This window comes from Eubalaena glacialis, chromosome X (genome assembly GCF_028564815.1).
Source record: "Eubalaena glacialis isolate mEubGla1 chromosome X, mEubGla1.1.hap2.+ XY, whole genome shotgun sequence".
In the NCBI taxonomy this organism is placed as follows: Eukaryota; Metazoa; Chordata; class Mammalia; order Artiodactyla; family Balaenidae; genus Eubalaena; species Eubalaena glacialis.
The window spans coordinates 27,970,783-27,997,268 of NC_083736.1; the positions used below are offsets into that span (position 1 = coordinate 27,970,783).

The window sequence follows — 26,486 nt, forward strand, 5'->3', positions numbered from 1 at the left end:
CCTTCCCCAGCAGGCAACCAAAAAGAAAAGGAAGGGTAACGTAAGAAACATTTATGAAGTGTTCTTTACCACATACAGTAGTGGGCACTTTTATTACATTATATGTATACGTGTGCATTTATATACATACATTTTACAGAAGAGGCATCTGAAAATTAGTGAGTTGCCCATGTGGCAGAGCTCTGACTTCAACTCATACCTTCTGACTCCAGTTCCAGAGTTCACTAATCCATGTGGAACACTGGCTCCCCATAAATATCACTGAGATGACTTGCTGACAAGACATAGCTGAGTGTATTCTTTTTTTTTTTAACATCTTTATTGGAGTATAATTGCTTTACAATGGTGTGTTAATTTCTGCTTTATAACAAAGTGAATCATCTATACATATACACATATCCCCACATCTCTTCCCTCTTGCGTCTCCCTCCCTCCCACCCTCCCTATCCCACCCCTCTAGGTGGTCACAAAGCACCGAGCTGATCTCCCTGTGCTATGCGGCTGCTTTGAGTGTATTCTTACTGCAGTAAAAAAGGGCAACCTTGGTAGAATCTTAGGTGGGGAGGGGAAAATCAGGATATTTATGAGATTTGGAAGTCTGGATTAAGGAAGGCCTTTCGATGAGGAGTCTTGGTTAGGATTAGGTAAGAATTGTGATATATGATAACACAGTTTTAGGATTGGTGGACATAGCAAGGTGAGGATTTTCAGGGCAAGGAATTGAAAGTCTGGGCATGTAATGTGTCTTTCAGAAAGTTCCCAGAATGAGTGATAAAGTTATTTGCACATATTATCTTCTTGGGCAAGAGTCTGCGGAGATAGTAAATTACGGTGATGAAGACAGTGGAGCACGGAGGAATAAAGTCACATTAATAATTGCGGACAGTAAGCTGTGCGCGTAGATGGTTTTGGTTGTCATCCATAAGGAGTTTTTTCTTTTTCTCTTTTTCTTCTTGGTGAGCGAGCATGATATGCGGCAAATTATTCTGTTATTGATCATTAACCAATTTATACATTAAAACTAGTCTTAGCACAATAACTAACTCTTACATAGTACTTTCTATGGGTCCTTCATATACTAGGCCATTTAATCATCATGACAATTCTATGAGGTAGGTGCTATTTTCATCCACATTTTATAGATGGTAAAGTGATGCACAGAGAGGTTAAGTAATTTACTCCAAGTCACAGTTCAGTAGACAGCTGAGCTGGGATTTGAACCCAGGCCGAAAGGATTTTAGAGTCCTTTCTCGAGAACTAATTAGTATACTAATTATTCCACGCTAGGAGTTTACAGCTACCACTTCCTCAATTCATGTGCAATTCATATCATTCAGATCAAAGAGGTGATTCAGATGAATCCACTGCTCAAGGTCATTCAGTTAATAAGTTATGGCCTTAAAACGAAGTTTTTGGGCTTCCCCACCCGCACTTGGTCTTCTATAACTACCTCTTAATTTCCAAAGAACAATTAAATTCCTTAAATATTGCCCAACAAAGATTAAACACACAAAAAATTTAGTTCATTATTAAGTTAGAGTTTTTTGCAAGTTAGAGCATTGACTAAACTTTGATTCCTGCTATAAAATAGAATAAGAAATAGGCACAATTTTCATGTTCTCGTAGCTTTGAAGTGGCTTCACTAAATGACTTTCATTAAAAGAGGTGACTGAAAGTAATATTTTATTTAAAACAAATATTCAACTCTTATAATAGAAATGTAAACAGAGCAATGATTTGTGATTTCTCAATATGTTTTTCCTTGCTGAAAGGACCTATAGTCAGGATAAGCACAGTGCAAACTTAAGATTTATAACATAAGGACATGCAGACAGGAAAGATAAGCCATGACATAAACCTTTTTTGGAAAAGAAAAAAAAGCATGGCACCATTAAATTTCTGATGCTAAAGATGTTTTCCATTAACTCAGGAGATAAAGCTTTATAAAAGTCATACGGTTGACCTTCTTTAGATTTTAGCAAAATGAAAACTCTTTTGTCTTTTACTTGATGTGCCCTTTGCTCTGGATTCCAAACTCAGTGGGCAAATTGATACACAGTCACTCTTTGAGTTAAGGGGAGAAAAAGATAGGTGTACAACTTACGATTGCCATTGAAGATATTACCTTTCTTTGCTGTGGCTTTTACAAACAGATTACATAACATTTTCAGGTTATGTCATCAACAGCAGCAACGTATTTAAGTAACATATGCTAAATACACAAGGGTACTTGGCTTTTTAGTAAGTGTAGTTTGAAGTGGACTTTGTTGCTTCCCGTCTTTCCTCTTGGTGGGTAGAGTGGAAGGAGATGGGAGAGAGAGGCAGGGGTGGCAGGAATGTTCCTGTAGGCCTGCTTGAAGAAAGGCAAGCATGTGCTCCCTATTCATCCCCCCTACCCAGCGCACACGGCCACATTACATAAGGAGCCCTATGCAGATGAAAGAAGCTCTTTATGTATTGCCTTGAAAATGACACAGTAATTGTGTGTCTCTCAGATGCCTTTCCCTGGATTCACATGCCCAATGCCATGCATAACTTCCACACCTTATCCCACTCCAACCCCTCCTCAACCCCCATTCTCCTGACATGGTTTCCTTGGGAACCAACCACCGTGGAGGCTGTCACCTGGTTTCTAATATTTCTCACCTTTAAACCAGGATAAAAAGAATAGTACAAGTGAATATTTGCTGAGAGCCTGCTATAGCCCCACACCTTTCCCTAATACCGGGTAGAGCAAATTCAGGAAGTGCCCTCCCAAACAAGAGATTCTAATCCTATCTTTTGCCACCCATGAGGGATTCTATTTGGACAGCCATCTCAGCCTGGAAGTTTTGCCCATCCTTCTGCAATGCAACTAGTCAGCATTTTATCTCCACTTTAAAGAGTAAAACTTTTGGAACTGAAAGTTCAAAGACCTGCACTTAAGTTCTGGCTTAGTTCCCTCATAACCTTCCTAACCCATACCACCTCTCTAGGTAGATCACTCTTGTTCATGATTAATCTTCCCCATTTTGATACATATCACCTCCATTTCAGCTGGTGATTTTTTTTTTAAACCTCGTTTTCAAATTCTGAGTTGGATACTACTAATGCCACAAAATCAGAAGGGAAGATTAAGCTTGGGGGTTGGGGGGCAGGATTATATATAATTGTTCACGAAAATGTGCACCTGGGACCTTAGAAAAGAATTGATGTTCCTAAACAGTATGATTTTAATTACAGAAGCAATTTCTCTTATTATCCACAAATTAACTTTTACTCCTGAACTTTGCATGGGGTTTCTATTTCAAGTCAAATTGTATTTTCCTTTTCTTTTCCCACCTAAACCTCTAGAGTAAATTTTGTGTTTGTGTGTCTTTGGGTGTGTCACGCATGTGCACCTCAAATAAGTATTGCTAACATATCTTTTGTCAGTGAAGAGTGATGATGATAAGTGTGTTTTAGCAAGGGCTTTTGTGAGTGGCGGAACTTTCTCAGGAAATGTGGCAAGGGCAGAGTACTGTGGCAGCGTATTTTCACACTAAGAATGTGGTTGTGTTGGTGGGTGAAGGACTCCACAAAAGGGCAAAAGCACTGATGCAGACGTAGGGCCAACAAATACATCTCAAAATAAAAGGAAGGGAGAAAAGGTAAAGGAATTAAACAACTGGGAGTCCTATTTGCTTCCCAGGTTCAACTCAAGTACCAAACTAGCATAACAAGTTTTCCTTTAGGCTACACTAGACAGAGGCACTGTCAGTGTGAGATTATAAAAGCACATTCAGCCTCTATAAATTACTAGCATTCCAACCCCTCTGGCTCACGTTGGGAGCATCCCCCTGTAGTCCCAGAAGTGGCCAATGTCCTCATGTCTTGTGGTAGGCCGAATAATGGCCCCCCCAAAATGTCCATGTTCCAATCCCTTGAGCCATCCCATGTTCTAATCTTGTGGCAAAGGGGATTTATGGTTGCAAATTGAATTAAGGTTGCTAATCAGCTAACCTTATAATAGGGAAATTTTCCTAGATTATTCAGTGGGCCCAATGTAATCGTAAGGGTCCTTAAATATGGAAGAAAGGGACTGTCAGAGTGACGCAATATGAGAAAGACTAGACCGGCCATTGCCTACTTTGAAGATGGCCTGAGTCAAGGAATGCAAGCAGCCTCGAGAAGCTGGAAAAGGCAAGAAAAGGGATTCTTCCCTGGATCTTCCAGGAAGAGAGCAGCCTTAACAGCACCTTGACTTAAGCTCAGTGAGAGCCATTTGGGACTATTGACCTCAGAACTGTAAAATAATAAATGTATGTTGCCTTAAGCCACTAAGTTTATGGTAATTTGTTACAGAAGCGATAGGAAACTAATACAGGTCCCATATGGCTTCTTGGTGATATTTTTAATATATATTTTTTTACTTTATCGGATTTTTATTTTTAAAAAAGTTTTCTGTTCTTCCTCACTAATCCTGCCCATCCAAGGTTATAATGTAATAGTTATCCTTCCCCAGGTTTTTTTAAATGAAAAATTTCACTTTTGCAACTTGCTTTTTTCACATAAAATTCCATGGACATTTTTCCAGGTACTTTCACATGGATGTAACTCAATATAAAAGTTAAAATATTTATTCTTTTTATCAGGGAGATATAAAGAAAAATATACAGAAAAGTCTAAAGTTAAAACAAGAAACATAAAGAAAAAAATATTGAGCCATGACTCCACAACCTACATAAACTCTGCTGACAATTTCAAAATATCAGTAATAGATGTAAAGGAGTAGAAAATCCATACTGTACAGATGGGACAAGATGTTAAGTAAAAGATTTCCTTTTTCTCTTCTTCCATATCCCTTTCTCCAAAGGCAACTACTCTTCAAAGTTTCTTGTCTTCTCTTCTAGAATTCATACATATGTGTGTATGTGTGTATGTTTGTATGTGTGTGTGTATATGTATGTTCCATACACATCAGGGACCATTCATGATTGTGTACCTTTTTTTCTCTTAATAATTTATCTTATGGAGTTTTCCCAGTTTGACACACAAAGTCTCATTTTTAGTGGTTATATCATACTCCATGTGAAGGATGTTCCCAATCTATTTCACCAGTTTCCAATGAATCAATGCTTTAGTGATTTCTTTTTTACCTATACAATAATGTTGTAATGAACATCCTTTTGAAAACACTTTGAAGAACTTTTCCGAGTGTAATTTCTAGGTTAAATTCCTAGCAGTGGGATTTCTGGATGAAAAGAGCATTTAAATGATTGGTAGTTCTTGCCAAATTGCCCTCTAGAAGTCACTGCTGTCGATTGACACTCCCTCCAACACAATATGAGAATGTCTGTTTCTCTAAACTCTCACCATCACTAGATATCATAATATATTTTAATTTATTACTAATCTTAGATACATAGCATTTTATTATTTCAATTTTCACTTCTTTATGCACAAGGTTGGGGTAATAATACTTTTGACATTGAGTTACTCTGATGGATAATGTGCTTATTTGGAGGTATGACAAATCTGTTTATAAGAAAATAAGTAATACTTGTATATAGTCTAAATATTAATTTGCAACTGACAAGCTCTGTCACTTTGAGGCATCCCTTAATCTCCCTGGGCCTCAGTGTCCTTATTCTCAAAATGAGAAGGTTTAACTAGATAATCTCTAAGAGTATATCTAGTTCCAAGTCTACAAATAGAGTTGATAAAAGAAAAAAGGATCAACGGGTATCACAATTATAAATAATAAATGTCTTAGTCCATTTGGGCTGCTATAACAAAATATCATAGACCGAGTGGCTTATAAACAACGAACATTTATTATTTCTCACAGTTCTGGAGGCTGGGAAGTCCAAGATCAAAGCACCAGCAGATTCGGTGTCTGGTGAGAGCCTCCTTCCTAGTTTATATAGCCGTCTTCTCACTATAACCTTACACAGCAGAAGGGACAAGGGAGGTCTCTGGGGACTTTTATAAGGGCTGAGCCCTCATGACCTTATCATCTCTCAGAGGCCCTACCTCCAAACGCTATCACGTTGGGGATTAGGTTTCAACAGACCAATTCTGGAGGACACAAAAATTCAGTCTATAGCAGTAAATAAACCACAATTTGTAGATGTGAAAAAAAAGTTTAAGATAATAATAATCCACAGCCCCAAAGAAGAATTTTATCTCTGACTTTTAATGTATTTTCATATTTTTATGTCTATACGTGGTATAAAATAAAGTCAAACCAAAATAATTAAATGAGAGGAGAAACCTTCATTTAAAAATTATTTGTTATGGGACTTCCCTGGTGGCGCAGTGGTTAGGAATCCACCTGCCAATGAAGGGGACATGGGATCGATCCCTGGTCCGGGAAGATCCAACATGCTGCAGAGCTTAACTAAGCCCGCGAACCACAACTGCTGAAGCCCACGCACCTGGAGCCCGTGTTCTGCAACAAGAGAAGCCACCGCAATGAGAAGCCCGCACACCGCAACGAAGAGGAGCCCCCACTCGCCGCGCACAGCAGTGAAGACCCAACGCAGACATACATACATACATACATTAAATAAATAAAATTTGTTATTTAGCAACAGGGTCCCTTCAACCCTACTGCTTATACTATAAATTTTATAAGGCTGGCATCAACATCTGTACATTGTTTTACTTAGCACTATGTTATATATTTATTTACATATATTTATATGGTCCAAACATTTGTCATTTCTAATGGGACTATTAATCCATTACCCAAACAGATCACAGTTTGCCTAGTAATTTCTCCACAGTATTTCAGATACTTCCCAGTTTTGCCTGGAATATGATATGCAAATGTAAAAAAGACCATCTACAAGATGGTCTTTTTCTTTTCTTTTGAAGTATTTCCTTGGGAAAGATTGTGCACATTCTATCAGCACTGTATAAGAATATCTTTTTTTCCCACAACCCTGTCAAGCAATGATCTATTTAAATTGATTTATTTTTTACTAATTATAGTTACAATGATACCTTATAGTTGCTCTAATTCACAAAATTTTAAGTTCTTCTGGGAGCTTAACTTTTAAATAACATTTGGGGCTTCCCTGGTGGCACAGTGGTTAAGAATCTGCCTGCCAATGCAGGGGACACGGGTTCAAGTCCTGGTCAGGGAAGATCCCACATGCCGCAGAGCAACTAAGCCCGTGCGCCACAACTACTGAGCCTGCGCTCTACAGCCCGCGAGCCGCCACTACTGAGCCCGCGAGCCGCCACTGCTGAGCCCGCGTACCGCCCATAGACTGAAGCCCATGCGCCTAGAGCCCGTGCTCCGCAACAAGAGAAGCCACCGCAATGAGAAGCCTGCGCACCTCAACGAAGAGTAGCCCCCACTCGCCACAACTAGAGAAAGCCCGCACACAGCAACAAAGACCCAACACAGCCAAAAATAAACAAATAAAATAAATAAATTTAAAAATAAATAAGCATTTGATTACTACATATATTTTTTCTTATGCAACTGTACATTCATATTCTTTGACCCTGCTACCATTAGAAAGTAGTTATTGCCTTTATAAACCAGTATCTCTCTTACTTACATATTTTGGATCCAAAATTTTTATTCCTACATATCAAGTACAAATATCTTTCTCACTCAGTTGTTTTCATTTTATTATTCATTGTTGTGGGAAAACATTTCATTTCTTATTTTATCCATTTTACCTTAGATATTTTTATTAGTTTAATTATCAAGAAATTATCTCCCTTTCACAACCAATTTAAGGTTTATGATTCTATTTTCTTCTGGCCTTGGTCATAGATGGCTTTTTAATATTTAACTCTAATTTGAAATATATTTAGGATATAAGATATTACTATAAATTAATTTTTCTTCATATTCCTATCCATTTTCTTCAGCACATTTATTAGTGATTCATTTTTATTACTTTGTGTCACTTGACTTGCCATATATTGCCATCTTAAAATGTTTTTAGTCTGTTTTTTATATCTATTCTACTTCATCATTCTGTTTTCTCTGCTTAAGATAGTACCAGAAAATTGTGACAGTCATTTAAAAGTTTGGCAGAGCAAATCCTACACTTTAATCTTTTTTTGTAAAAACATTGCTTGCTTGAATGTTTTTCCATAAAAAGTTTACAGATAATCAAGTTCTGTTAAGTGGTCTGTTGGAATCACCATATAATCAGTTAACGTTTTCTAGTTTACACAGCATTTTCCCATCAATTATCTCATTTGAGCTTCATACCAACCTTGGGATGCAGGTCAAGTTCCAGATTTGTGACTTCAGAGATGAACACATGTAAGAAGTTAGCCCAAAGGTCACTCAGCAATAACTGCTGGAAATAAGTCTCAAACTCCAATCTAGAACTCTTTCCACCTCCTTGTTGTATTGCATCAGGAAACAGTGAAATGCCGATTTTTTCTTTGTTATTATTATTCCTTAACTGTCATTTCCTTCAGATCAATAAAAATTCATGAAGGGTCACATGGTACAGGGAAAAGCACAAAAATCCTGGCACAGTCATTTATTACTCTTGTGCTAATAAGCAAGGCTTAAACTCTTTGAGCTTTGTCTTCCTATTTGTAAAATTGGAATACCACTTGTCTACTTTGCGAGATTTCAGTGATGAAATGGCATCACACATATGAAAATCCTAAAGAAATGTTACCCGGCAGAATCATCAGATTTCTCTGAATCTAATTTTTAATGTGGAAAATGAGGCGTGATCTCCAGGGTTTTACCCAACACAAATATTCCATCATTCAAGGCTGTTAATTAGGGAAGCGATTTACATTTAATTTAAGGATATAGTGTCCTTACTAGATAATTGCAATTTCCACCTTTTACTGAGGGTGGCAGTGCTGATCTCTGTAAAGACCAGAATTTTTGGAATTACAGCAATCTCTAGATTTTTACCCTTATTACCCCTCTTAAATGTTATATATGTATATGCACATGTGTATTTGTTAAGTGGAGATGAAGTGAAACTTTTTGTTTTGAGTTAGAATATAGTAATATCCTATTATTTTTTTAAAAAGTTCACCATTGGGATGTCACTTGTACTGAGGTTAGAATTTCAGTCAGGTGATTTGTGCAACTCCAAAATAATTCTTTACACTTGAATGTTATAATATTCTTGCTGGCTGCCATCACTGCATCCACATCAGTTCTTTAAGTAGGTTAGAAGTCATCCTTTATCTCCACCCTTTTTATTACCTATATGAAAGGCAGTGCCAACAATTGAAAGCAGAGGAGTCCATGGGAAGGGATTAAGGCACTCTGGTCTTTCAACTACCAACATTGGATTTTGTATACTTTATTAAGCAGAGTTAGTCTTGGGCCAAAACTGTGAAGGTTATGTCATTTATCCTCCAGCTCCTAACTTTTCTTCTACAGCCTCTCCTTGACCTTTTGCCCAGTTCTCTCCTTTCAAGAGGAGCCAGATCTGAGAGGCAGAATATAGAGGAAGGAGAATGGCTCTGGCATCAGAAGACCTATGTTGTCACCCTTACTCTGCTACTTTGAATTTGATTGACTCCAGGTTAATCATTTAAACCCTGAGCCTGGTTTCCTTATTTATAAATCGCAATGAATGATAGCTTATTGAAGGTTGCCAGAAGATATGACAAATGAGAAAGTTTTTATATAATTGATATACATTCTGGTTATTAATTTACCAAGATCTGGCTCTAGAAGGCTGGCTAGAGTTCCCTTCTTAGAGGCTCCATAGTACTTATGCTTACTTCTGTTTAGTCTTTACCACATGTTTCAATTCCCATTCACGTGTCTACATCTCCCTCTAGACCAACGAGAGTCTTTTGAGGGCAGAGACTTTGAGAACAAGCATCTTTAGAAGTCCAGATAAAATATAGGATGTCCAACAGATAAGTCATACAGAGGGAAGACGAGAGAAAGGATGGATAAAACAAGTAAAATAATAATACAGGGCAGGCTGTGAGATGTTCTATGAGAGTTAAAGTAAGAACAGGTCATATTTGCTTGCGGAATCCACTTGATGGAAGAAGTGGAATTGGAGATAGGCCTTGCAGGATGAGAATAATTTGATAAGCAAAAATTGGAAAGACAGCATCCTAGATGGTGAGAACAGAGCAGTCAAAGGCACAGAACAGGAAAAGAGCAGGATGTCTTTGGGAAACAGAAAGCACGCTCGTTGGCAGTGGGTAGAGTACAGATGGGGAAGTTGTGGAGGATGAGGCTGTGAAAATAAACAGGCGCTTACTCTGAATTCAGAGATGAGGAAGTTTTAAAGAGTTCCCACTGCTGCTTGGCCAACGTCCATTTCTTCCCCTAAGTGCTCGGAACAGGCTCCGCCCCCATTTCTCCTACGCTTACAGTCAGGGCACAGCCTCTTTTCCACCATTAGTAACTAGCTTGTATTGGGAGCCTCTTCTGAGACTATCAGAGTAAACCCCTACTAATGATTTACTTTTATTGCCTCTTCTTCCTACCATCAGTTTACACATACTGGGTCTTCTGACTTTGTTACCCTAATTTCTGTTCCTTAAACAATCAGAACCAACCACATGGGCATGGGCCTGCCCTGATTTTTATTATTTTAAATAGTCACATGATTTTTCACATGATCCACACATGACAAATTAAACAGATAAGGTGGAACATGATAATTGCCAACTGAATCATTTAGACAAGCGGTATAGCAGGTTAAGGGCTAGAGGCAGTGGGCTTATGAGACAGAAAAAAGATCGTGAGCTAACAGAGTTAGTCCATGTTTTGTTTTGTTTTGTTTCTTGCCGGGCCCTGAGGACCTTTAATAACTTTTCATGTCTGGCCCTAGCCAAGCCTGACCAAAGCAAACCTTCTGGGGCCTGAAGTAGTCTTGTGCTATTAACCTTGGCCCAGTGCTTGCTGTCATGCTGCCACCTTGACTCTGACCTCTTCTGTGTCAGCCAGATATATGACTGTATGTCCGTGTTGCTTTCCTGATATACATAGCAGTTTTCTCATTCCAGGGTACTAATATGGCTCCGCCCCGAACAACCTGGCTGGCCCTCTCCAGTAGGGTCTTGTCATGGCCTAGAGATTGCAACTGTGGTCCCACATTGGATCTCCTGGAATAACAGTGCTGAACCAGAGCAAGCCCATATCTACCAGGTCCCTTTAAACTGTGTCGTTTTTGCTGCTGACAATCTTAGAAGCCATTCCTACAGACTAGTTCTTCTAGCCCCTGGATCCATCTCTTCCTTCTCTTCACCATTAATCACCACCATGACCGTCTCTGCTGGTCCAAAGATGAGCCTATCAAAGATGTGAAAAGGGGAAGGTGTGTTAGATTGCGTTGTTGGCCCCAATTCTTCAGCCCTACCTGCAGGCAGACACTTGTCATGGTCTCATCATGGGTGGAGTGGATTTCCCTGCCCCTTGACCTTGGGCTTGGCCATGTAACTTGCTGTGATGAATGATATCTGGATAGAAGTGCCAGTGTGACAGTTTCGAGCCTAGGCCTTAATAGGCCTTGCACGTTTCCATTTGTTCTCTTGTACTTTTGCCATCACCATGAGATAAACATGCCTAAGAACAAGCTATCTCACTGAAGCAAGGAAGGAAAGAATACACATGGAGTAGAGTCTCCCTATCCAATACACAACTAGCAGTGAGAAAAAGGGCCACCTGAGCTGCCACAGCTTGAAGCAGTGGCACCCAGCCGAGTCCAGCCTAGATCAGCAGAACTCAAGACAACCAGCAGATGCACAGAGTCCTTGCCCAACCTGTCTGTCCCATGTCACCCTTGATGACTCGATCAGGGTGATCACTTGATTAAAGGGAAGCTTACTCATAAGCAGTAGGCAAATGAGTCAATTAAATTTTTGAGGGTTTGTATTTGGAAAAGATCGTAAGCAATAAAGGATGGAGTCTTCTAGACATGGAGACTGAGGTGTCATTTGAAGCCCTGTGCAACTTGATGAATAAACAGAGAAAGCTAGTCTTCAAAATTAAGTAGGAAAACAGAACAGATGCTCAAAGAGTTTCAGAGAAGAGTCCCAGAGAGACCAAAAAAAAAAAGAAAAAACAAGATTAGAGTAGACTTATTTCTCAGAGGCTTCCCAGCACCAGCAAACATAAAGCCTGGTTGAGCCGCAGATCTTGTGTATAAGACGTTGTCTGTTTTGTCATCAAAATCATCCCTTAGGGGCTTCCCTGGTGGCGCAGTGGTTAAGAATCCTCCTGCCAATGCAGGGGACACGGGTTCGAGCTCTGGCCCGGGAAGATCCCACATGCCGTGGAGCAACTAAGCCCGTGCGCCACAACTACTGAGCCTGCGCTCTAGAGCCCGCGAGCCACAACTATTGAAGCCCGCGCGCCTAGAGCCCGTGCTCCGCAACAAGAGAAGCCACCGCAATGAGAAGCCTGTGCACCGCAACGAAGAGTAGCCCCCGCTCGCCGCAACCAGAGAAAGCCCGCGCACAGCAACAAAGACCCAACGCAGCCAAAAAAAAAAAGACCATCCCTTACCTCACTTAGCATATGCACATGTGCACATGCACACACATACGCACATATATACACACAGAGTTTTATTTTTAGCTAACTTAAATGGGTTTTGTTCCTTGTAACTAAAGAACTGGACTAAGATATTGCCCTTAATGGAAGAAGAGGAAAGATGAGCAACCAGTTGCGTGATCGGTATTCCCTCACATGATAGAAAACCAAACTGATTGAGACTGTGTATCACGTAGCTTTTGCTGCATAACAAACCATCTTGAAATTTAGGGACTTAGAATAACAAAATATTTTATTTAGTTAACAGTTCTGTGGATTATCTGTGATGACTGGCACATTTGTGATGGCTCTTCTGGACGAGGCCAGCTGGGCTGAGGCTAGACATTCTAGGATAGCCTCACTCACATGCCTGGTGATTGTTAAGCTGGTTTTTCTAGTAGGGCCTCAGTAGCAATGACTTGTCTCTGCTCCATGAGGTCTCTCATCCTCCAACAGGCTAGCCCAGTCTTCTCCATGTGGTACTTTGAGGACTACCAAAGGAGCAGCAAAGGAGCCCTGGCCCAAATGAAGAAGGTTGTTTTAAGTCTCTGCTCATGTCATAGTTACTATTGCTCCCTTAGCCAAAGCAAGTCACCTGGTCAAGTGTAAACCAGGGTGATGGAGACTAAGCAAGGGCTTGGGTACAGGAAGGAGTGAACACATTGGAAGCCATTATTGCAACAACATAGGGCAAACTACAATGGGCAGGGAGGGAGGAGGGAATATTGCTAAAGAAGGACCTGTGAGCAAAGGCCAAAGGCCAGGGGAGTGGTATTTTTAAAGGAGTGAGTCTAAGAAAACCTCCAGTTTGCTACAACTTGTCCTACATACCTTTAGAAGAGATCAAGATTTTAACTCAGAGACTCGTGCGACTCTAAAGCCATAGAAATACTGGTCTAAATAGTTATAAAACAGAATGAAATCTTGCCATTTGTGACAACATGGATGGAACTTGAGGGCATTATCCTAAGTGAAATAAGTCAGACAGAGAGACAAATACTGTATGATCTCACATGTGGAATCTAGAACACAAAACAAACAAAACACAACTCATGGATATGGAGAACAGTGTGGTGGTTGCCAGGAGCGAGGAAGGTTGGGGGGTGGGTGAAATGGGTGAAGGGGTTCTAGAGGTACAGACTTCTGGTTGTGAAAAGTATAGGTCATGGGTATGGTGAGCAGCATGGTGATGATAGTCAATGGCATTGTCGTGCATGTTTGAAGGTTGCCAGGAGAATGGATCTTGAAAGTTCTTATCACAAAAAAAAAATTTGGGGGGGACTTTTTATGGTGATGGATGGTGACTAGACTTACTGTAGTGATCATTTTACAGTGTCTGCAGGGTCGAATGATTACATTGTACACCTGAAAGTAGTATAATGTTGTAGGTCAATCATACCTCAGTTTTTTAAAAAAAGAAAGGGAAAATGTTATCAAATATACAAGTATCTGTAGTATTTTCACTCTCATTGGAATATATAATCTGCCTTCCCTCCTTTAGAAAAAAAGAATATCAGTAGAATTAACAGGGGGAAAATATCAAAAGATTGAAAATAGTCTTTCCTGAATGCAATCCACATAACAAGCTCTCTTATACTTCTTAGCAGAGAAGGCTCCCAAATAATAAATGTAATTATAGAGGGAAAAGCTATTCTGCTGCAAAACACTTCACTGAGGGTACCACAGAAGGCATCAAACCCTTACTTGAAATGGGGCTTGTTCCTTTAAGCTTCATAACCACATAGCTGTGAATCATCACTCTGTCCTCTATTTCTGAACACATATGCCAGTGTGGGTGTCCTTATCTGTGAGACTAGCAGACTGGAGATCTCTAAAGGATGAAGCAATATGGACTGTGTCACCTGTGGAATATGCAGGCATCTCAAAGTATCTAGACATTGGCACAACATCAAAGCAAGTCCTCTTTAATGGGCAGAGATGTCCTCTCACCCCATCCAAAAGAAAAGGAGGTCAGGAGAGGAGAGTCATACAAACTCATGGTTTCTTCACTGTACAAATACTAATTTACAGATAGAAGTTATTTTCCCTTTAACCAGGTTCCTCTTGCTATGTTGCCTAACCAATGATTGTGACATAACCATCATTTCCAGACATGAACTACAAAGAGAAAATTTCCATTTGTGGACTGTAGTGTCATGAACCAGCAATTAGGGAAAAGGGCATGAAGGGGAGTGGAGAAGTTAAGGTATGTTTGAAAATGTAAGTACAAAGTGTTCTTGAAATTCTCCTGAATAGCAGGGATTTGGGGACCAACTGTTCTTAAAAGGAAGAAAAAACCCTCTGTTCTCCAGAAGTTAGTGATTCCATGATGTGCCAATTTTCACAAAATATTTAAAATAGCCTTAGCTTTAAAAAATTATTAAATTCATAAGCTTATTAAAATACAACTAAAAAGAATTCTGATAAAATTTATTTTATCATAAGCAAGGAAATATACCAATGCAAGCAATGTGGTCAAAAGTAAAGGAGGTTGAGGGAATTCCCTGGTGGTCCAGTGGTTAGGACTCCGCGTTTCCACTGCAGCGGCATGGGTTTGAGTTTGACCCCTGGTCGGGGAACTAAAATCGTGCATGCCTCGAGGCGCTGGCCATAAATAAATAAATACATAAATAAATAAGTAAGTAAGTAAGTAAAGGAGGTGGAGACCAGAGAATCGAAATGGCAATGGGAGGGAAAGAGTGGTGATTTCTCAACCAAAGTAATGAATGCCCAGTAACATACAGCCAGCTGAGGAGGATAAGTAGGGGACAGAACCATTCATATCTATCAAAACTATTTCTACAGTTTTTTTTTAAATAGATTTTTTTAGAGCAGTTTTTGGTTCACAACAAAATTGAGCAGGAAGGATAGAGGATTCCCATATGGCCACTGCCCCCATACCACAGCCTCCCCCGTTACCAGCATCCCCTACCACAGTGGTACATTTGTTACAACTAATAAACCTGCGTTGACACATCATTATCCCCGACTGTCCATAGTTTACATTAGGGTTCGCTCTTAGTATTTATATTCTGTGGGTTTAGACAAATGTGTAATGACACGTGTGCATCATTATAGTAACGATACAGACCTGAAAATCTTCTGTGCTCTACCTATTCATCCCCACACATCCCCACCCCACAAGCCCCAGGCAAGCACTGATCTTTTTACTGTCTCCATAGTTTTGCCTTTTCCAGATTGTCACATAGTTGGAATCCTATAGTGTGTAGCCTTTTCATATTGCCTTCTTTCACTTAGCAATGTCCACTTAAGATCCCTCCATGTGTTTTCATGGCCTTGATAGCTCATTTCTTTTTAGCGCTGAATAATATTCTATTGTCTGCATGTACCACAGTTTACTTATCTATTCACCTACTGAAGGACATCTTGGTGGCTTCCGAGTTTTGGCAGTTATGAATAAAGCTGCTATAAACATCTGCTGAGGGTTCTTGTGTAGATATAAGTCTTCAGCTCTTCTGGGTAAACACCGAAGAGCACAGTTGCTGGATCCTATGGTAAGAGTTCGTTTAGTTTTGTAAGAAACTGCCATGGTGTCTTCCGAAGTGGCTGTACCATTTTGCGTTCCCACCAGCAATGAATCAGAGTTCCTGCTGCCCCACATCCTTGCCAGCATCTGGTGTTTCTCTATGGTTTTTAATTCCTCATTCTGTAACATAGATTGGTGATAGAGATGAAGACCTAGGTTTTGTGTACAGTGGTGAGATATGGGCCTTGGGAGAATGGAGTACAAAAAGTATGGTAGAAAAACTCTGAAAAAAGGCCACAGGGAATTCCCTGGTGGTCCAGTGGTTAGGACTCTGTGCTTTCACTGTCAAGGGCCTGGGTTCAATCCCTGGTCAGGGAACTAAGATCCCACAAGCCACAGTGTGGCCAAAAATAAATAAATAAATAAAGAAGCCACAGGTTTTTTTCACTGATGGCTCAATAATTAATATATATAATGTTTATATGTTTACAGTATCTTTGGAAAATAGTACTGTTGATTCATTGTAGGTTGGCATATACTCTGAGTTCTTTTTTCATGAATAGTAACAAATTCATAAGACACACATGTGCATCTCACCACTTCGTGACCAACTTCATACATTTGAGTGACCTTGGACAAGCGACTTAGATTCTTGCCTTTATTTTCTCCCACTCTGATAAGTTCAGCTGAGCTAGGTAATCTGAAAAATTATTTCCAATCCTTTAATTAAAAAAATAAATCCGTATGTTTCTTCACACGTAAGAAGTTTCCCCAAAGACACAGATGATTTCAGTGGAATGTTTCAAAAATGAATAGAGTCTCCCATTAAAAGAACAGTGAATATACTTCAACTAAGATCACTGTTCCTCTTTCCTTACATGCCATTACTGAGTGATAAATGATAGATTTTCCTCCAATTTTTTTCCTAGTCAAGTTTAAATAGGGAGCTTAAACAAATAAACTGTAAAGTTACCTTTTCTTTTCAAGAGCACACATTTTTTTTCAAAGAATCAGCAAATCAATTATTGTAATGTCACTGAGATTAGTGAATTCCCTTCATCCATTCAACATGTATTTTGTGCCTACTATAAGACTTGTCAGAAAGGCACTAAATCAATTTTCTTTTCTCTGTTTGATATGAATGTGTGAATGGAGCGCTGGAAAAGTCATTGCCCCATGATTATGAATGTAATGCATAATTTCTAATCACAAACATAATTGAACACAATATTGAACATAATTGTGGTTACTTTGACTTCATTTTGGTCATTATTCATACTTTTTACATCTTTATAGTGGCAAAAGGCAGAAAATAAAAAGGAACATACATCTTTGTCTTCTATTAGCCACTGGAGGCTTGGAGGTGAGCATATAAAAAGGGAAAGACAAACAAGCACACAAAAGAGAAAGCCTGAGGGATTTAAGAGGAATGTGAGACTAGAGGGCCAAACAGATGCTGGGGGAAGGAAATAAAAACAACCAAAGTGACAGTGGTCCCACCTTAAGCACCACTGCCCTTAACAGGCCCAAGCAAGACTTCAAAGGCATTCCAGGTATCATCCCTGCCCCAGAACCTTATCAGGAACAGGTTTTCAAATTGAAAGCTTCTCAACTTGCATCACTTGAAAGTTTTCGGAAAACAAGAAAGCTTCTGGATGCTCATACTTTGATTTTTCCAAAAGAGCCAGTGTCTTGGTTGTAACCAAATATGACTAAGAATTAAATTCTGTGAGGACTAGAGATCACACCAAAATGTACTCATTGCGTCATTTCTCTGTTGCTCCAAAACCAAGTGGCTAAAAACAGCAACCATTTATTATCTCTCATAACTCTGTGAACCAGCTGGGCGTATCTGGTTTTCCTGCCTTAGGTGATATTGGCTAAGGTCACTCATTCAACTAGGCCACTCATTTAACAGCTGCAATCAGCTGGGAGCTCTGCTGGGGCTGAAATATCCAAGATGGTTTCATTCACATATCTGGAAGTTGGTGTTGGTCAGCTAGAATGCCATAGTTCTCCTCCACTTGGCTTCTCATTGGCTAGTTGGTTAGTTTGGCTTTCTTAACAGCATGGCGGCTCAGTTTCAAGAGGGCATATGTTTCTTGTAGAAGTACTTATCAAGTCTCTGTCTGCATCATGTTTGCTAACATCCCATTGACCATGAAAGTCACGTGGCCCAGGCCAAATCTCCTCTGCACCTGTGAAGGGACAGAAGTGAGTTGTGACTAGTTTGGGTGAGTGAGAGTGGAGTAGTTACAGGAGATGGAAATGTTTATAAGGTAATGGATGGGTTTTGTCTGCTTATCAAGGGAAATGTTACCGCTTTATACCAAAGGCATTAATATGGACAGGCTTTGACACAATATATTCCAAAAAACAAGTTTATATTTTGAAATGGTTTTTTACAGCTTAGACTTCGTATGTACTGCCCATGATACCTGTGACAGTTATCTGCCTTTATTTTGTATCCAGCAGCAAAGCCTATATTAAAACTTTAAAATAATCCCCCCCCACAAATGTGGGAAGTTACAACACAAGGACATTATTATCAAAAGGCATGATTCATTAGGAACCACCTATGTAACAGTCTATCACATTGATTGATTGATTCATTCATTCATTCAACCATCACTTATAGAACACCCAGACCCTAGGGATATAATAATGATCAGGACAAAATCCCTGGCACCAAGGAGCCTCGCACATTGCATTTGAGGGGTCGGGGTAGGGAGAAGGTGGCAGGAATCTGAATCCTTAACAAGTGCCCTAGGTGATTCTGACACAGACTAATGTTTGAGAATCTCTGCCTTGAACCTTTACTACCAATATTCTAAGTGGATTATTCGATTGTTAGCAGAAAACTAACATTTGGGACAAAAAGGTCTACACAAGTCATAAGACAAATTTCTCATACCTCACAGTTCCACCAAATCCTAGAAAAATAGAAATTCCAGCATACCCATAGCACAGTGGTTCTCAAAGTGTGGTCCTTGTACCAGCAGTATCAGCACCACCTGGGAGCTTGTTAGAAATGTAAATTTTCAGAACTCATCTACTAAACCAGAAATTCTGGGGTTGTGGGCCCAGGTTTTAACAAGTCCTCTAGGTGGTTCTAATGTAGGTAAAGTTTGAGAATCACTGCCATATCCTAACTCTATTACAGCTGTAACATTGCATGAAGTGATACATAATATTAAGTAGTTATACTTAGATTATTAACATGCATGTGAGTGGATTGTCCAGTTCGCATGAGGAGAGGGGAAGGCGCCCAGTTTGGCTGTTTTTATCAAGTATATTTAAATTTTGGATCTGTCTTTAACTTCCTCTGCTACCTCGGGCAAAGCACTTCGTACATCTGCCTAAATCATCCCAGTTCCATAAAATAAAGGAGTGCTGCTCCCATTTATTTTCATCCTTTCCAGCACTAACTTTCCATGTTATGGGTTTTTTTTTGTTCGTATCTATATCAATCCATATCCAAGTAATCATTAGAATAGCAGGGAGAGATTAAGGAAAGGCTAGCTTTCCAAATAGACTAGACTAGAAAAAATAAGACAGGCCAATATGGAAAGACCAAGAAGCACTACTGGACAAAAAAAAAAAAATTCCCTAAGGAAATGTAGCCTTTCTGCTTATATAAATTCTGTGTAAATTAAAGAACAAGAAAAACTAGAGGAGGAATAAGTGAAACAGCCAGAGACTCTCCAAGGGGTGGGTGGGGAGTTAACACTGATTTCTTGCTCTACCAGTCAGAAATATTTCACAGTGAGCTTTTGATGACTCAGCCTACTTAAATCATTTGCATGAAGGACCTTGGTCTTTACCTCTGGATTTCTTTGATAGAAACACACTTGCCAGTGAGACTACATCTTGCCTTTCATGATGAACTGTGCTGCTTGTAGAGTGCTTTCACAGACACTATGTCACTTCAGTCTCACATTAACCCACCCACGTCAGTGATTTTCCCAATTTTACAAACAAGCAAAAGAAAGACATGGGAGGCAATGAGTTACTCAAGTTTAGGAAGATTAAGTGTTGAATGCCAGGGCCAACACTAGACCAAGGTCCTTAGTTTTCCAATCCAGTGTTTCTTCTACCGCTTTGCCTTCAAATCTCAATGGGCGTTGGGGAGATCAAGGCGGACCATCCTACCTTCTTCCTTTTTATCCATTTCTCTTCCTAGTTTTCCTCAGGTTGCTATCAAAGGGCACTAGGCTTGTGTCAAGGAGATGGAAATTCTAGTCTTGGTTCTACCACAGAAGGACTCAGACGAGTCACTTATGCACTCTGGGCCTCACATGGACCATTGTTATGATGAAATTAAATTCATATTTTATGGCAAGACAAGAAAAATTTAAACATAAAATTATTCTCTGCCTGTTTGGGCTTCCTCCCTCCTCTTTAGTGTGTATTGTGCATCTGCATTAACCAGACCTCCTTAGGAGATAACATTCCTTCTTAATTTTGTAAAGAGACAGAGTGACCCACTACTAGCTTTCTACGTGCAGATCTGCATTGTGCAAACTGTCAATATGTCATTGGACATATCACCCTTTGTCTCAAAAACATAACTGTGCTGTGTCTTCTAACAGTCCTCAGAGCTTTCTAAAAGACTCTCTCCTGGGTTATAATCCTCAGGTTGGCTCGAATAAAATTTTCCATTTCTTTCTTAGATTGATTATTGATTATTTTTTGTTTTGTTTTTGGCCGTGCCACACAGCACATGGGATCTTAGTTCCCCGATGAGGGATCGAACCAGTGCCCCCTGCAGTGGAAGCCCGGAGTCTTAACCACTGCACTGCCAGGGAAGTCCCTTGATTAATTTGTCATCAACAGTTATTTCTTACTTTTTCTCAATCATAGTATGAAAAATGGAATCAGAAGATATATTGGTTGACTTTTACATTTATATAGATTTAAGTTTACAGAGTGTAGCTTGGGTTTAAAGGGATGAGAGAGGGCAGGCAAACAGGGGGAGATTCCAAAAGGATAAAAGCAAATAGGTTTATGACAGTCAGAGTAAATATTTAGGGTGTGGAGTTGAGATAAGGCTGAGCTGGATTCTGCCATTTAAGACACTTCCCTTGGTATCAATAATCAGTATCAAGGCTGCAAAACAAAGAGCTTTGTGGGAGTCTTAGGAATTGCAATTCTGGAGACACAGATTCAGGTTCTGTTCTGGGGAAGAGAAAGAGTCAGGGGCTTATATAGTCAAAAGCCATAAGGTTGTTCAAGAATTACAGTTGACCCAACACAAGAAAGGAAATATTTGTCTTTAAGGAATCGTGAGTTATTTTAGGGTAGGGGTCCGATAAGTATCTTGAGTTTCTGGAACATTGGGCAGATGTTCTGAATGCCTATGTTAAGACAAGAAGGGATCATAGTTCAGATTCCATCTGGGATGAGACGTGCATAAGTCACATTTCCTCAGTGGCCTAAGTTCTGTTTTGGTGAAAGGAATAAGGATGTGGAACACAGACTATTGTGGGAACCACAGGATCAATAAGTTTCAGAATCTCTCGTGTACGGTCTAGCCCCACTTTTTCTGAAATGTCTGAATTCTGATCACATGATGCTGCTGAACAAATAGTTTGCTGTCCTGTTAGAATCTGAGAGTCAAAAGTGTGTGAAAGTTCAAACGTGGTCAGGGATTTTTTTTTTCTTTTAATGGATCAAAGTGGTAGGTTTGGTGGCTTTTTTTTTTTTAACTTTTTTAAAAATAAATTTATTTATTTTATTTATTTTTTAAATTTTTGGCTGCATTGGGTCTTTGTTGCTGCGCGCGGGCTTTCTCTAGTTGTGGCGCATGGGCTTCTTATTGCAGTGGCTTCTCTTGTTGCGGAGCACAGGCTCTAGGCGCACGGGCTTCAGTAGTTGCGGTACGCGGGCTCAGTAGTGGCGGCTCGCGGGCTGTAGAGCGCAGGCTCAGTAGTTGTGGTGCATGGGCTTAGTTGCTCCGCAGCATGTGGGATCTTCCCAGACCAGGGCTCGAACCCGTGTCCCCTGCATTGGCAGGCGGATTCTTAACCACTGCGCCACCAGGGAAGCCTGGTGGCTTTCTTTTTACTGCCTGTTAGCGTCAAGGAAATCCTTATCTATTTCAGTCAATTAAGTTTTTCAGGGTGTTTAGGGGCAAGTTAGCCTAGTGCCTTTACATGTGCCTGTATGCCTGTCTGTGTCTCTTCCTCTTCCAGGAAATTCAGAAATACTGATTCATCTGCACTCCTATCCTAAAGCAAGCCAGTTTATCAGTAGTTACCAAGTCCAGCATCGCTACAAGTAGGCCTCATCTGGAACACTAGAATTCGATTTCTAGACAGAGTATAGGAAAATTTGCTTTCAGAGCAAGAGTTGTAAAACTATAAACACAGAGATGAGTAAGTGAGGTGGTGTAGAGGAAGGCGAGAGGGGGGAAAAATAGAAATGATGTTCCAGAACCGTGAGAGATTGGGGAAATGGGGTGGAAAAAAATGCGAGAGTGGGAATAGTACAATGCTTTTGAAATTGATTGAGCATGCTGGTTTACGAAATCAATTTAGTGATTTTTCAGCCAGCATTTTTTAAAAAATGATATGCAATAGAATAAAAAAGATACAGAATGCATAGCATTGAAGGATAAATATTGTTTTGGAAACATTTAAAATATATGTAAAAATGTATAAAATGTATTTATATATATGTAACTATATAAATTATAAATAAATGCACGCGCGCGTGCGCACACCCACACCCCCACCACACCCCCCCCCCCACACCACCCCCCCCCCACACCCCGGCACGGGGTTGTTTTGTAAGCTATTTCTCACACTGGGTCTCGGTCCAGAGTTTGAAAACTCCTGGAACATAGGATCTAAGAGAATCCAGCAAGGTAAATTCAAGGTCAAATAAGCAGGACTCTTTTCTCCTTTTGCTGTCCACATTATTTACCGGAGGGAGAGGAAAAGGGCGTGTGAGGGAGGGGACATCAGACTGAGGTCAAGCGAGGAGCAAGGGCGCATCAGGACAGGGAGGAACCCGGCGACTTCTTTCCGGATAGTCTACTGATGACCCCAGAAGGTTAATTTTTTTTTAAATTTTATTTATTTATTTATTTATTTATTTATTTATTTATGGCTGCGTTGGGTCTTCGTTTCTGTGCGAGGGCCTTCTCTAGTTGCGGCAAGCGGGGGCCACTCTTCATCGCGGTGCGCGGGCCTCTCACTGTCACGGCCTCTCTTGTTGCGGAGCACAGGCTCCAGACGCGCAGGCTCAGTAGTTATGGCACACGGGCCCAGTTGCTCCGCGGCATGTGGGATCCTCCCAGACCAGGGCTCGAACCCGTGTTCCCTGCATTGGCAGGCGGATTCTCAACCACTGCGCCAGCAGGGAAGCCCCAGAAGGTTGATTTTGAACGCTTCCCTTAAACGCTAATCCGAAAGAACTTCCTCGTTCATTATCCCTGAAAAGCCTCCAAAGGCGAAGGATTCGCGCTGCTCCTGAAGGTGACACTACATAGGGTCAGTCCCAGTAGAGGGGATTATTCTTTTCTTGGACGAGGAACCGGGAAGTGGGCGGGGCGTGGGAAGCGCGGGAAGGCCCGGTAGGGTCGGTCCAAAGAGTGACTCACGTCTTGCTCTGCACAGCCCACCAGAGGAACAAGCAGTTCTGCACTTTGGGACCCATCCGCGAGCGGAAGCCCCAGGGCGCTGATAGGGTTGTGCCCTTTCCGCGGGCCAGAGACGCTCCCTGACCGTGGGCACCACCTGCCTCAGCCCCGGCCCTGCGGCAGGCCGGCCTGGCCGGCTTGGCCGCCTGGTCGCCGGTCCCACGTGACCTGCCGCGCGGGCCACCGCCTCCGCCGCGCCCAGGCCCCGCCCCTGTGACGTCTAGCTACCTCAGATTGTCTGAATGTTCCTTCTCTTTCCGCTTTCGGTAATTGGTCGGCCAGGCAGACAGCGCCCCCCCTCCGCCCCGCCCCCGGAGTCGTGGGGAATGCTGGTGGGGGCGGGGCCTGGGATGGAGGGGCGGGGTGAGAAGGCTCCGCGCCGGTAAAGGGGCCGCCCGAGCGCGGTCCGAGCCATCTACTGCTGCCGGCCACCCGGACCTCCCGACTCGCAGCCCGCCCCTTCCCCGCCCGCCGCCGTCACCAGGGAAACGGGCCGCGACCGCCCGCCGACCCCAAGCTGGTTTCATGGCAGCCGCGAAGAAAGCAGTTTTGGGGCCGTTGGTGGGAGCAGTGGACCAGGGCACCAGCTCGACGCGCTTTTTGGTGAGCCCGGGGTGCCCCTGAGGAGGTGATGAACCGGGGCGGGAGCCTTGGAACGCCGGGGCTGGGTGTCGCGTCCCCATCCCGTTCTTCCCACGGCCCGGGGCCCCGGCCGCCAGGCAAGAGAAGGAGGCCAAGAGCCCCGGAGCGGGACTTGCCACGCTGGAGCTGCCCCGCCCGGGCCTGGGGGAACGCGGCCTCTCGCGACCCCCGCGGCTGAGCTGAGCAGCCCTGGCCTTGAAGGAGGAACCAGGCCGCCTTCTAATGGGGAGACTCCTCCCCCGAAGGGAGCTAGGACTCGTCGAGCGTCCGTGCAGAGCAGCCCGCCTGCAGCCAGGGACAGGTGGCCACATTGACCGCTGCTGCAGTCTTCCCCAGAAGCATTTGGCCTGCCGGGGGCAGGACGTCCTTGGATGGGGGAAGCTGTGTCACGGCTGTGGTAGCCTAACAGCGTCCTTTGGAGCGGTGGAACGAATATAGTATTAGCGTGATGATGCCTTGTCATTCTCTCCCACAGACATTGCAGAAGGTAGAATGCTAAGGCGGGGGGGGGGGGGGGCGGCGAGTGGCAGAGCACATTAGGAAAAAGTCACACTACACTGCTTTTACCAGAATCTTTATTTAATTTCGAAGATTCGTAAATTTCAGTTCTGATACTTTGCCCATTACAAAGATGACTGTCCTCTCTGCGCTTCACAGCATAAAGCGACGGGGAAATTCTATTTCTCTTTTTATTTACCATGTCTGACAGCAGAGTTTTGCCATAATGGAGTGCTATTTAAGTGACTTTCTGCTGATTAATTTGTTTTGGGCAATTAGGAAACTTGCTCTTAAAGTGATCTAGCACTGACTTCAGTAAGATAATTTTAAAGTAGTTTAAAAAAACTATTGTTGTTTAAGAGCCCATGCTTTCAGTGGACATTTGACTAATCTGGCAAGTTGATGTAAATATTTAATGACTACTTAGCTCCCTCTTCACTTCTTTGTCTCAAATCATGTTTTCATGCATTATTTAGTATGTATATATACTGTATGTATACATTGTACATACAGTATATGTATATTTTTCAGAGCTCTGTTTAGTTGACCACTTGACCAAAACCTGCATTTGTACCTTCATGTTGATACTCATCTCTCTTGTCTAAAGTCAAAAGCCTTCAGTCCAGTTTTAGCTTGGTTCTTATTTAATGACTTACCCTGGTTTGAGCTGCCAAGACATAATTCTACCGTCTCTTACATTGTTTACCTTCTGATCACCCAGGGCAGGTTTCACTATGTCTTATTTTCATATAAGTGTCTATAAAGTAATCCTGAATCATAAGTAAGAAACTTAGCCTAACTGGATTTGATTAATAAAATACACAATCATCACTGCCATCTTCCCAAATTAAGAAAGACCATTAAGACAGTGCGCTAACTGTGGGTTGAGTTTTGAAGCCGTATTCAAGAATTGCCCACACAAATGCCTGCAGGGGCCAGGCAGGTAGAGGGAGGAGGGCAGACTGGAGAGCAGACTCAGGCTAAGGGGAAACCTATAGCTGCCAGGCAGGAACACTAGCCCCGTGCTGCCAGATCTTCAAATTCTTTAAGAAAAGCTGGTAGTCTAGAGTTTTCAGTGAAATCTTCCTGTTCTTAAATGTTGGCAACTAGTTCCTAATGGATTGTAGGGGCCAAACCAAACATGGCAGTTGTTCTCAAGTTTATGCAGCCTTTGCCCTCTATGAAAGTGGGTAAAATATTTCATAACTCTGTAGGCTGCCTTTTTAGTTGCCAGCCTGACTGTGCCTTTCTTCCTTTTGACTTTTCACTGTTGCTGTCCCTATAGCCCAGCAATCTTCTTTATCTACTGCAGGTTGTTCCTGGTCCCTCAGATTTTGTTGCCCAAGAGGCATCTTTCTGCATTGGTGGGGAAGGAATGAAAACTTCGTATCATCACAATCAGTTGTTCAGTGTCATGAGCCTTTAAAAAGTCGGGTGCTGTTTACTGTGGCTTGATCTCAGTGAGTAAGCTAAGGTGCACATTCGGAAGGTTCCCATCCTGCTTATAGAATGATGTTTAAAAGTTGATCAATGAAGTTTCCTGCTGCTTGAGAAACAACTGTGCAAGAAAGCTTCAGAGGTAGATAAAAGACTACCTGTGTGAAGGGATCCTGTGTGAAGTAGAGAAAAACTTGGGAATGGTTTAGAAAGGGTTTTCCCCCCCCCCCCTTGGTTATAAGGAAAGAGGTTTGCTAAAGCACTCCCTACAAAATACAGATAATAGATTTGCTGAATAA

At 41.5% G+C, this 26,486-nt stretch overlaps 1 protein-coding gene across 5 annotated transcripts in view; it reads left to right on the top strand.

Moving 5' to 3' along the window:
• Positions 1-23,957: 23,957 nt before the first annotated feature.
• GK (glycerol kinase) overlaps positions 23,958-26,486 on the top strand; it is a 66,377-nt gene continuing 63,848 nt past the window's right edge. For 2 of the 5 annotated variants that reach the window (XM_061179289.1, XM_061179290.1), the window contains exon 1: positions 23,959-24,213. In XM_061179289.1, the coding sequence (XP_061035272.1) occupies positions 24,136-24,213 (78 nt within the window). In that variant the 5' untranslated portion in view covers positions 23,959-24,135. Of the gene's footprint in view, positions 24,214-26,486 lie in introns of all 5 variants that reach the window. The other 3 variants (XM_061179288.1, XM_061179291.1, XM_061179292.1) reach the window with 3 other exon arrangements.